Source organism: Primulina eburnea, chromosome 4, assembly GCF_022965805.1.
Source record: "Primulina eburnea isolate SZY01 chromosome 4, ASM2296580v1, whole genome shotgun sequence".
Taxonomy (NCBI): domain Eukaryota; kingdom Viridiplantae; phylum Streptophyta; class Magnoliopsida; order Lamiales; family Gesneriaceae; genus Primulina; species Primulina eburnea.
This window is the reverse complement of record NC_133104.1, coordinates 28,784,448-28,797,426: the sequence shown is the minus strand read 5'-3', so window position 1 is coordinate 28,797,426 and position 12,979 is coordinate 28,784,448. Positions and strand designations below refer to the sequence as shown.

At 39.5% G+C, this 12,979-nt stretch overlaps 1 protein-coding gene across 1 annotated transcript; it reads left to right on the top strand.

Annotated features, from left to right (window-relative positions):
- The first annotated feature begins 3,047 nt into the window (after window positions 1–3,047).
- Window positions 3,048–3,794, top strand: LOC140830171 (uncharacterized). Its single transcript, XM_073193456.1, has one exon. The coding sequence runs from the start codon at window positions 3,048–3,050 to the stop codon at window positions 3,792–3,794; it is 747 nt and encodes a 248-aa protein (XP_073049557.1).
- Window positions 3,795–12,979: the final 9,185 nt, after the last annotated feature.

Below are 12,979 nucleotides of genomic sequence, written 5' to 3'. Positions count from 1 at the left end.
TCTCGACAATTTCATTTCTCATTGAATTTTAATTAACCATTCTAGATATTATATCTCATTATTTAGTTCCTGAACCTTTCTTATTTTCATATTTATTTAAACATAGTAGAAAACAATTATCCAAATTTCGTTTCTAAAGCTTTAATAACTGATAAGTGCAAGAATTGCACTTAATTTATATGTTAATCTATTTGATCTATGCTAGATTCAAACAGATTTATGCTTGGTTTTTTTTGTTTTGTGTAGTGCAGGGGATATACAACTATGGGATGGTTTAGAGCAATCAGAGATGTTTTTGAGCGTGAAACGACGATAAAAGAAATGCCGCAGTGCCACAACAAGCGCTGGAGTGCCACAATGTGCGAAAGAGAAGCGCCGCAGTGCTACAAGATCAGCGCCGCAGTGCCAGCGTGCCAAGGGACAAGCGCCTAGGCGCTGCCCAAACAGCACCGCGGCGCATCAAAACCCGAGAGATAAGCGCTTAGGCGCTAAGGAACAAGCGCCGCGGCGCTCACACCCACGAACGACGGGTGCCTAGGCGCCACTTAATCAGCGCCGCGGCGCTCACACCCACGAACGATGGGTGCCTAGGCGCCACTTAATCAGCGCCGCGGCACTAGTGGCGGTGAAACAAAAATGAATTGGGCTTCAACTCACGGCCCGACATGGGAATAAAAATAAAGCAAGGGTTCAAATCTGAGAGAGGCCGTTTTTGGGAGAAAAGACAGAGAAAAGAGTCGGAGCTAACACGAGACGAAGACCAGGCACGCGAAGATCGATTACAAATACAAAGAACGACGAATTTGGGGACAGAGACGACACTTCGGATTTGTTATCTGTTCTTTCGTATTTTATTTTCTCGTATTTCGATGTCTAAAACTTTGAACATGCGTTGTTTTTATTTCGATTTCTTCATGAACTAATTTTCTATTCTAGGGGATGATGTAGCTTTGTGGATGCGATAATTTGACTCAGTTTTTATATGATTGAAATCCTTCTCGTCTAATTGTGTTTCTTTTCTTTTATTCTACAGCAATTTACTGACCATAAATTGTGTGTTGTCTGATTAATTCTATAACTCGGGAGAGGGACTAGGATTATAGATCAATAAAAACACATCGTTGAATATTTATATCGTTCGGAAGGCGTATAACTTCAGCGAAGCTTAGGTAAGTACGTTGTTTGTATTTATCCATGAAACATAGATTTTAATTAGGAATATTAGAAACGAAGTATGATTGATACAACTTACTTGTCACTTGGGAAAGGGGGAATAAAATAAGTGTTCTTGGCTATTAAATAATTGGAATTCGTGAATATAAGTTCAACTGAAGTTAATTATCGTGGGTACTTAGTGAAATCATTTCTCTATATATTTTCTCTTCTTGATATTCGTCTAAATTCGATCACTAGTTAATAATTTCGTGATTCATAGATTCCAAGTATACCAACCTTTTTAGTTGATTTTTCTAGATAAAGTCGAGACTATTTTAATTACAAGCACTGATATACGTTTTTATACACACTCCTCGTGGGATAGACACTTTTATTCAAAAATACATTTTACTATAAATCGACGTCGTGCGCTTGCGAGCAATCAAGAATCATTACTCTGGTATTGCAAGAGGGACCATCAACGCCAATAATTTCGAACTGAAGCCTGCACTAATAAATATTATTCAACATTACCAATTTGTAAGAACTGCCACTGCTGATCCTCACATTCATTTGAGGACTTTCTTTGAGATAACGGATATGGTAAAAATTAATAATATTCCTGATGATATTATTAGACTGCAATGTTTCCGTTTTCTCTCAGGGATCAAGCAAGAGGATGGCTCCAATCGCTTCCATTGGGAAGTATCACGACATGGCAGGAGCTGACGACGAAATTCCTGGCAAATACTTTGCCCCTGCTAAGTCTACACAGTTGAAGATTGAGATTAGCACTTTCAGGCAGACTGATTTTGAACAATTTTACGAGGTATGGGAAAGATACAAGGAGCTGTTGAGAAAGTGCCCGGACCATGGTTTTGAAGACTGGGTGCAAATCGAATTATTCTACAACGGTCTGAATGGGCAAACAAGAAGAACAGTGGATGCAGCAGCTGGTGGCACGATCTTTGCCAAATCTCCTGAGCAAGCTTATGACTTGCTTGAGCAGATGACTATAAACAGTTACCAGTGGCCGTCTGAGAGATCCGAAGTAAAGAGGACAGTAGGAGTGTATGCTGTGGACCCTATTACATCACTCACTGCACAGGTATCTGCATTGACCACACAAATATCAGCGATGAATAAGGTGAGCACTTTAGAAACTGAGGATCCATTGACTGTTGTTGAAGAACCATCTCTATCGGAAGAAGCTCAGTATATCAACAACCGAAATTGTGGTGGTTCGGAGGATATCGAGGTTACCTCCCTTTAATACTCATAATCCAGGATTGAGAAATCATGAAAATTTTTCAAATGCGAATAATAAAATTTTGTTGAATCCTTCACCAAGGTTCAATAGATCAAAGGGGGAAGGAAAGCCTTCATTTAAGGATTTGGTAGGAACGTTTGTTGCTGAATCTAGAAAAAGAATGGCAAGGACTGAGTCTCATCTTGACAATATGGAGACTCACATGGGAAATATGGGTGCCACAATGAAATCTCTGGAAACACAAATTGGACAGTTGGCCAACGCTTTGAGAGATCAGAACAGGGGTCAATTTCCTAGTAACAAGGAAGTTAACCCAAAAGAGCAGTGCAAGGCAGTCACTTTGAGGAGTGGAAAAGAGTTAGAGGTGCAAAGTTCCAAGGAGAGAATGGACAAGGAGAAGACAGTTGAAGAAGAGGAAACTAAGGAATCCAAAGCTGAAGTTAAAGTTGAACAACTTGCAGTATTTAAGCCGATTCTTCCTTACCATTAGAGATTCAAAAAGAATAATTTGGATGATCAGTTTGAAAATTTTTTAGAGATCTTTAAGAAGATACAAATCAACATACTATTTGCTGATGCTTTGGAGCAAATGCCGAATTATGAAAAATTTATTAAAGATGTGATGTCTAAGAAGAGGAAGCTGCAGGAGTTTGAGACTTTGAAACTGACAGAAGAATGTAGCGCCATACTGCAAAAGAAGCTACCACAGAAATCAAAAGATCCAGTGAGTCTTAATATTCCTTGTTTTATTGGTGGTTCTAAATGTAGTAAAGATTTATGTGATTTGGGAGCAAGTATTAATTTAATGTCATTTTATATTTACAGGGAACTGGAGCTTGGAGAGGTCAAACCAACCACTGTCACCTTACAAATTGCAGACAGAAGTCTCACGTATCCACGTGGGATCGTTGAGGATGTACTGGTAAAAATGGATAAATTTATTTTTCCTACTGACTTTATGATTTTAGATATGGAAGAGGATCATGATACTCCATTAATATTTGGGAGACCATTCTTGGATACTGGTAGGGCATTGATAGATGTGCATAAGGGTGAATTCACCCTGAGAGTTGGCGGAGAAGCAGTCATTTTTAATATCTATCACGCCATGAAGGGATCAAATGAGGTAAGCACTTGTAAAAGCATTGATGTTATATACTCATGTATTTCTCTTGAATGTGCAGGAACTAGGGATCCTTTAGAGAGCTGTTTGATAGGTGCTGCAGGAACTGTTTATGAAGATAATTGGGAAGTGAAAGACCAACTGGTGGCTCTTGAAGCACTGCTGAGAAAAAGGAGAAAAGATGCACCGAATGAGGAGTTGAATGTAAATGAGAAAATTGAAGTAAAACCATCTTCCCTGACTTGAATGAATTGCCAAGCCACCTGTGCTATGCATTTTTAGGTGAGAAGCCGATATATCCGGTAATTATCTCTTCCTCTCTTACATGTGCTGAAAAAGAGAAACTATTGAGAGTGTTGAGGAAATATAGAAATGCGTTAAGATGGTCGATTTCTGATATTAGGGGAATTAGCCCTACTATATGCATGCATAAAATTTTAATGGAGGAATCTTATACTCCTTACGTAGATCATCAGAGGAGATTGAATCCAGCGATGAAGGAAGTTGTAAAAAGTGAGGTGGTAAAATTGTTAAATGCTTGTGTGATTTATGACATTTTCGATAGTAGTTGGGTGTCTCCTGTACAAGTTGTGCCTAAAAAGGGTGGAATAACTGTGGTTAGAAACGATAATGATGAACTGATATCTACTCGTATTGTAACTGGCTGGCGAGTATGTATTGATTATAGAAAGTTAAACAAAGTCACACGTAAAGATCATTTTCCACTGACTTTTATTGATCAGATGCTGGATAGACTTGCTGGTTATTGTCATTATTTCTTTTTAGATGGCTATTCAGGTTATAACCAAATTTCTATAGTGCCAGAAAATCAGGAGAAGACTACTTTCACTGTCCCAATGGCACGTTTGCTTTTAGGAGAATGCCGTTTGGGCTATGCAATGCACCTGCCACTTTCCAGAGGTGCATGATGCCCATATTTGCAGATATGGTGGAGGAAATAATGGAAGTCTTCATGGATGACTTTTCGGTATTTGGTTCTTCGTTTGATCATTGTTTACATAACATATCCCTTGTTTTACAGAGATGTCAGGATAAGAACTTAGTTCTTAATTGGGAGAAATGTCACTTTATGGTCTAAGAGGGTATTGTTCTTGGACATAAAGTGTCTTCTAAGGGATTAAAGGTGGCCTTAGCTAAAGTCGTTGCAATCGAAAAAATTCTTCCACCAAAGAACGTCAAGGGAATAAGGAGCTTTCTAGGACATTCGGGGTTTTATCGCAGATTTATTAAGGATTTCTCTAAGATCTCTAAACCACTCTGCAATTTTCTAGAAAAAGGTTCTACTATTATATTTGATGATGATTGTTTGCAGGCGTTTGAGAAAATCAAGAAGGCATTAGTGACTGCACCAATTATGATAGTATCAGACTGGAAGGAGCCCTTTGAGCTAATGTGTGATGCTAGTGATTATGCAGTGGGCGCGGTCTTAGGCCAAAGACGGGAAAAGATGTTTAGGGCAATTTACTACGCAAGACGCACAATGGATGCCGCACATCAAAATTACACTACGACTGATAAGGAGATGCTTGCAGTAGTGTTTTATTTCGACAAATTCAGGCCCTATTTGATCGGCACAAAGGTAGTTGTTTTTACTGACCATGCAGCTATTCGCTTCCTATTCGGCAAGAAAGATGCAAAATCGCGCTTGATAAGGCGGATTTTGCTACTACAAGAATTTGATTTCGAAGTCAAGGATAAGAAATGAACTGAAAATCAAGTGGTTGACCACTTGTCAAGACTGGAGCTGGAAGAGAAGAAAGAAGAGGGAGGTATACAGGAAAATTTTCCTGATGAACAGCATTTTGAGGTAAATTCTGTACTTCTTTGGTTTGCTAATATTGCTAATTTTTTGTCCTGCGGAATCCATCCTCCAGATTTGAGCTATCATCAGAAAAAGAAGTTCTTCCATGATATCAATTTCTTTTTTGGGACGATCCATTTGTGTACAAGAGGTGTGCTGACCAAGTGATTAGGAGATGTGTAGAGGGTGTCGAAGCACATCAAATTCAGGAGAAATGTCATTCTTCACCATATGGTGAACATTTTGGAGCGTCACGAACAGCAGCTAAGGTATTGCAATCTGGTTTTTATTGGCCTAGTTTGTTTAAAGATAGTTATACCTTAGTAAAATCATGTGATAGATGCCAGAGGTTAGGAAACATCTCCATGCGTCAGGAATTACCACTGACAAATGTTTTGGAAGTGGAACTTTTTGACGTTTGGGGCATTGATTTCATGGGACCCTTTTCCCCTTCTTTTCGTAATTCATATTTTTATCATGTGTGGATTATGTTTTGAAATGTGTGGAAGCAATCGCCACCAATACTAATAACGCTCATGTTGTAGCTAAATTCGTGAATAAGAACATCTTCACCAGGTTTGGAACACCGAGAGCCATCATAAGTGACGAAGGTACGCATTTTTGCAATAGAATTTTCAAATCACTTTTGGCTAAATACAATGTGAAGCACAAGGTGGCATTAGCATATCATCCTCAGTCAAATGGACAAGCTGAAATATCCAACCGGGAGAATAAACAAATACTGGAGAAGACTGTCAACACAAACCGGAAGGATTGGGCCATTAAGTTAGATGATGCATTGTGGGCCTATCGGACTGCGTTCAAGACACCTATTGGGATGTCTCCCTATAGGTTGGTCTTTGGTAAAACATGTCATTTGCCGTTGGAATTGGAGCATAGAGCATTTTGGGCTGTGAAGAAATTAAATTTTGATTTGCAAGCTTCGAGAGATGTTAGAAAACTGCAGTTAAGTGAGATGGATAAATTCCGAAATGACGCTTGTAAAAATTCCAAGATCTAGAAAGAGCAGACTAAGAAGGAGCATGACAAAATCATTGTCCGAAGGGAGCTTAAACAGGGACAACAAGTACTATTATTCAATTCTCGTCTGAAGTTGTTTCCTGGTAAGCTGAAGTCGTGTTGGTCAGGTCCATTTGTTGAGGAAACCTTATGGGGCTATCGAGCTAAAGTACAGTGATGGAAGAACCTTCAAGGTGAATGGACACCGGGTTAAGCCTTAATGTGGGACCGAAGTAAGGAATATCGACAGTGTCAAGTTGAGCGAACCAAACTAAATAGACTGGCGACAGTCTTGCTGACGACGTTAAACCAAGCACTTGTTGGGAGGCAACCAAACCAGTATCTCGTTATTGCTTGCGTTTTCTTTATGTTATTTATTTTCAGTAGTATTATTGTTTTTACGTTTTCTTTGTATTTAATTTGGCATGTGAAAATTAGACACTGATTCATGTGTTATTATGTAGGTACAAATAGAAACAAAGTGTGCAAAAAGGGCTCAAAATATTCCTAATATCTCAAGTTCAAGCGCCTAAGCGCCAGCACTCAGTGCCGCAGCGCCACTTTATGCGAAAGAGTAGCGTCTATGCGCCAGGAGGCAGCGCCGCAGCGCCATATTATGCGAAGAGTGAGCGCCGCGGCGCTGAAAATGCCGAGAGGTAAGTGCCGCAGCATTACTTACTCAGTGCCGCGGCGCTAGTTCATGTTTTATAAAAAAAAAAAAAAGGGAAAGCCTACACTTCAGATTTCTTCAAAACCTAAGCAGCGCTGCGGCTCTCCTCTCCTCCTCCACCAAAATCGACTCCCACCATAAATCTCCACAAATTCACCTTCTAAACACCACAATACACCACCCAAATCATCCTCAAACTAAATCCACCAAAAATTTCTCACTCCTAGAAATTTTTTTGCTCAAAAATTTCAAAGGGAATTCTTTAATGAGCCGACACCAGATGAATTTAAATCAAATTTTGGGCGCATATCACAAGCTAATCGCTTTTGGTATTATGAATCTTCAATATCGTGTTCAAATTTGAAGGAATAGAATTCTAGAGTTGGTGCAAACAACGTGTTCGATAAATGTTCTAAGTGAGATTGTGGTTGTGTGTAGTTGGATTCGGAATATTGCATGTTAGAAAGGAGCATTGTTTGATTATTGTGTTAATATTGTGGGCGCCATATTGTTAGAACTTTCATTTCAGGATTGATTGTTGTTGGGGACAAGCGCTCTAAATTATAGGGATTATTTGAATTGAATCATGCCTCCGAAAAAGAAGAGCAAACAGGGTCCATCTGAGGAGGGCGAGTCATCTAATGCCATTTTTGATAGACGACGGTTCTGGGATGCAGTTGCCGCCGAGAATTATATGAAACTATTAGAGAAAAACATGCAGAGAGAGCGAGGCATGGATCAGAGCCACCCAAATTGTGATACATTCCCTCGTTCTCGAGCTATGAATTGGGGTAAATTTGTTAAGCCCCCGGCTGATGTTGTGATGTCCCGTGTGAGGGAATTTTATGCGAATCTGAAAGTTAAGCATGAGAATTTTCACGTGAGGATTCGAGGGCGGATGGTTGCCTTCGACATCACAACAATCAATTCGCTGTACTCGATATATACCAGATTATGAGACAGACGGATACATACTGTTCATGAGAGAACCATACCCTACGAGACGGTCGTAAACACACTTTGTGAACCGAGTACTGTTTGGAAACTCAACAATCAACGAGCCCCGGTCACATTCCCAGCGACGTCGATGAGAAGGGAGGCTTACAACTAGTATCACTTTGTGGCCTCGTGGTTGATGCCATCCGTGCATGTGTCTGACATGATGAAGACGAAGGCAGCATTGGTCTTTTGTATCCTCACCAGCAGGACAGTGGACGTGGGCTGGGTGATTATGACATATATTTTGCAGGCGGCTAGGGGTACATCCACTGTTAGCATGCGCCATTCATCGACTATCACCGACCTCTGTCATGCAGCGGGGGTCATTTGGGATGCTAATGAGACACTACTTCATACAAAAGGAGATATATCACTGTCTGGACCCCTCCCGAGGGATAGGAGAAGACAAATGGTTATTCGTGGTTCAGGAGAAGCTTCAGGCAATGGTGCATCGACATAGCCCGCCCCACAGCATTCACGTGCACAGACCGAGAGCCCCCGTCTTGATGAAGTAGAGCGTAAGCTGGATAGATTATTAAGGATGAAGCGTGAACACCAGGAGTACGTGAATGATTTTCATCGAGTGCTTGCAAAGCATTACCCTGCTACTAGTCCATCTGGTGAGTCATTCCCACCACCGCCTACATTTGGACATGGACCTGATGATGATGAGGAGGAGCCTGAGCTGTCAGGCGATGATAGCGAGTCCTGATGCTCGCTGTATGAGGTACGTGTTCCCATATTTTTCTTGCCTTATTACTGTACATTGGGGACAATGCACGTACTTAAGTTTTGGGGGGTCGTCTACTGTCGTTACTTGTCATTTACTCTGCTTTACTCTGTTTTACTTTTGGGTTTCAGTTTTCGTTCTTATTTTAGGAATTGCTTGATCATTTATTCCCTTCACTTCTCATTTAAAACAAAAATTGTTTTTTCTATTTCATTGCATGTTACAGTTGTTAGGACTAGTCATGCATAAGCTATTGTGAGGCCGATGATGAAATAGAATCATTAGACTGAAGCAGGAATGTATTCGTGATTACGTGGGAGTCACATTTTATTGCACTGTCATGTTTGTTGAGATTATCGGTGCTTAGAAACAATTTTTGTCACGCCCCGAGCCCGGGCACGCAGCCTGCGTGACTGCACAATGAGCCCCTATAGCAACTACTTCGTATTCGTCCTCACTTTACGAAAATGATTAACCCAAGTTGCTATAGAAGTCCATTGTAAGCTTTTATAAACTCATTTTAAATCTTTCATTTTTAAGATGTGGGACAAGGATATCACAATCACCCCTCCTTCAGAACGCTACGTCCTCGTCGCGGCTTGATCCCTCGATCCACCAGCACCGAGAATCTAGAGGTGACTACTACAGGTTCAAGAGGTTGCTCTCATCATGTAGCACTTTGCCCCGCAGGTTCAAGAGGTGGCTCCCATGCACGTAGCACTTTGCTCCGCATATCACTTATTTCTCGATGTTCCATGCCGGTGACCGGCTCTGATACCAGCTGTAGAGGCCCGAAATTCGTATTTCAAAATTTACGGAAAAATTTTAAATTTTCTCTTTAAGTAAATAAAATGTCTCATTCATAAATAAACTGATAAAAAAATATTCAACTTTTATAGTAGCAGCGGAAGTAAATGTTTGTTTCAAAGTAACAACGTAAAATAATTCAACAAAATAAAATATGAGTTTGAAATAAAAATGTAAGTGCTGAAATTGAGGTCCATGGGTTCCTAATACTGCTGACCCAAGATGGCTCACTGGTCCCCGCCCTCGTTCCCGACCTCATCAGTATCTACAACAATCAAGTCTAATGAGTATAAAGACTCAGCGTGCATATATCGTAAATAACAAGTAAATATAGTAAAATCGCATGCAAGTTAAAAATTATCATAAGTCTGGCGTAACGTGAAAATATCATGTCATGAATAATTATAAATACGTGCATAACTGAAAATCGTAAATGAAATGTTGCTCGATAGAGCCCTGTCATGAAATAGCATATAATAATTTTCTGTTGAGAATATGTTCTACGTAAGTGGCCCCTGAACTGAACTGAATCGTCTGATCAGACTAAACCACAGTATACACGGCGGTAGAGATCATCACAGCCCTTGGACTGGATATCCGTACCAATACATGAACATGAACCGGTCAGTGACCACCAGGTGCAGTAATAATCTCATGATAAGCTGCTCCATGAAGTGAAGTGGCCACAAGCAATATCGTATATACCTCAAAAATAAACTTTTATATTTTTGCACGTAATATAATTAAATAACATAATTAAATATCTTGTATTATTTTACCAAATGGGTTGGATCGTTCCCAGGCTCGCTGCGACCTAAATCTAACATGAGAAACATGCAAATAACTTAACTTGACCAAAACATCATAACTGAATAAAAAAAAAACGAGACAATTACAACAAATGACTTAGTATTTAATCATGACTCTGTGCCAAACCGAACCAACACCGACCCATCATTTGGTGGATGGAGGCCAAAACATGAAACGCTATTTCGAGAGTCACTTTGGCACAGTGCACCGTAAATTCTCGTGCGACCTCTAAACTTAACCGAATCACGAACGGCCAAAAACATGACCTTCCTAACTCGATGAGGTACTCTCCAGTCCGAGACCATAGGCTAAAAGCTAACCAAGAACTCAAACGAGCCTCTGAACCGAAGCACCAACTTGCTGTAAAAAAATACAGCAGCAGCGCTTTTGCTTGCATGCGTCGTTTGCCAGGCTAATGTCCATTGGTGCTTGAACCACCGACCAGAGCGGCCTCTTCCCAACATCCTAGGGTGTGGTTTGAACCATGGCTAAGGGCCCTAGGCCAGCCACAATTCAAACAACACCAGCAACAACTCGAAGCTCCCACCTGATAACGCATATTCACGCGTGGGGTGTCTCGCTTGTTCTTGCTGTCAAGGACCATTCCAATGGCCATTTAATTAACCATGACATAATCTAGACATCAAGAGGTATGGTATGAACCGTGGCTAAGGGCTAAAAAGCCAACCAAGATCCACACCACACCACAAAACCAAAAACCAACTCACACACGCGAAGAAGCAGAAAACAGAAACCGAATGGGACTCACGTTGTTACTCTCCAAACGACTTGGGACGTGGCTCAAGCCACTTAAGGCCGACTTCACCACGTCCCATGCTTGCTACGGAAGGGTTACAGCCATGGGTACCGGCCCTTGGCTAGCCATGACTTGAGCACTAACCCACGCAAGCCATTAACAGCAAAAGTGTTGCGAAAATGGTGCTTGTTTCATGCTTGCGGATTGAAGAATCTAACTCGCGGTTTTGGACTTTAACCCTTGATCAAACTTGACCCTAACATACCCTAGGACATGACCATAAGAAGCCTTGGGAGCCTAGGGATCGAACCAACCTATAAATCAACAAAAACAACAAACCGTGAAGTGCATGAGGGAGCCGAAATATTTCTGTGCAGGTTTTCGAAAATGGTGTTGGCATAAATTTCGGTTTTCTTGCATTTAAATCATGTACATGTGATGAATAAAAATACCTATATGACTTGACTGATTAGTGAAAGAAAATATAAAGATGCCTTGGTTTGGTTTGAAAGAAAAACAAACGAAACGACTACGCGGCGCGGAGGAGACGGAGTGCTTCGCTTTCTCACTTTTTCTCTCTTATTTTTCTCTAGTTTCTCTCGACTTTCTACTGAAGTTTCTCTCGATTTTCTTCTCTCTGAATGTGCTCTGAATTTTCGAAAATTGGAGAGAAAGAGAATGGCTAGGAATGAGGGGAAATTTTGCAAGATAAAGAAGAAAATAATCTTGCTATCTTTCTAGTTTGTGAGATAAAGAATGACTATGGTATCAAAAGATTTTGAGGGATGATTAAGGGGTGCACTTGGTCGAGATCTAAGTCTAGAGCAAGGGAGAAATTTCTTAATTAATAATTATTGTAGATTTAAAGTTGAAAGAATTATCTATGCCAAGAAGGGATAAAAAAAGATACCCAAAATTGTAAGTTGACAAAATTTAAATCCTACAAAAATGAAATGGCCGAAAATTATCGGATAATGGGAGGGAAAATATTGCTTAAATAATGTATTTTAAATCTTTAGATTTTTATCTACTTTTTTATTAAATATTTTAGTGAATTAATAAATTTATTTAAGAATAACATTATCTTGCATGTATGGCTAAATCTTTAAATTAATTAAATAATTCCTTAAACATTCTTTTACATTAATTTAACTTATTATTTATCTAAAATAAATTATAGGAATGTTTTCCTAATATTAAATTTTATCTCAAAACTCCAACTACAGTCCGGCCTTACTTAATTAACTGAAAAGGTAATAATTAAACTACTGCATAAAACAATTAAATTTAAATAGAAGAATTTAAATCCTCATGCATAAAATCATTTTAATTTAAATAATATTAATTATGCATGGCTTATACGTAGTCTGATTTACGGGTTCTACAGAAAAACTCCCAAATATTCTTACATGAGAATATGGAGATATTTTCCTTACTTGAAGCAGACAGTGGGAGACAAATTGGATAGTAGATACACTTTGTGCTACTTTGTAGGATATCCAAAGAATTTTGTTGAATATTATTTCTATCATCCCAATGAAGCAAAAGTGTTTATTTCAAGAAATGCCATCTTTTTGGAAAAAGAATTTCTATCGGATAGAAAAACAAGATGATAGAACTTGGAAAAATTCAACATACTCCCTCAACTATAGAAGTTGAACCCATTTCCCAACAACCAGTAGTTGAAGTACAAGCTCCTAGAAGGTCTGATAGGATTATTAGACCACCTGCAAGATATACGCTTATTCAGGAACAAGGCCATGATGAGTCTCTGTTGGATGTGATCCAATAAATTTCAAAGAAACAATATTTGATA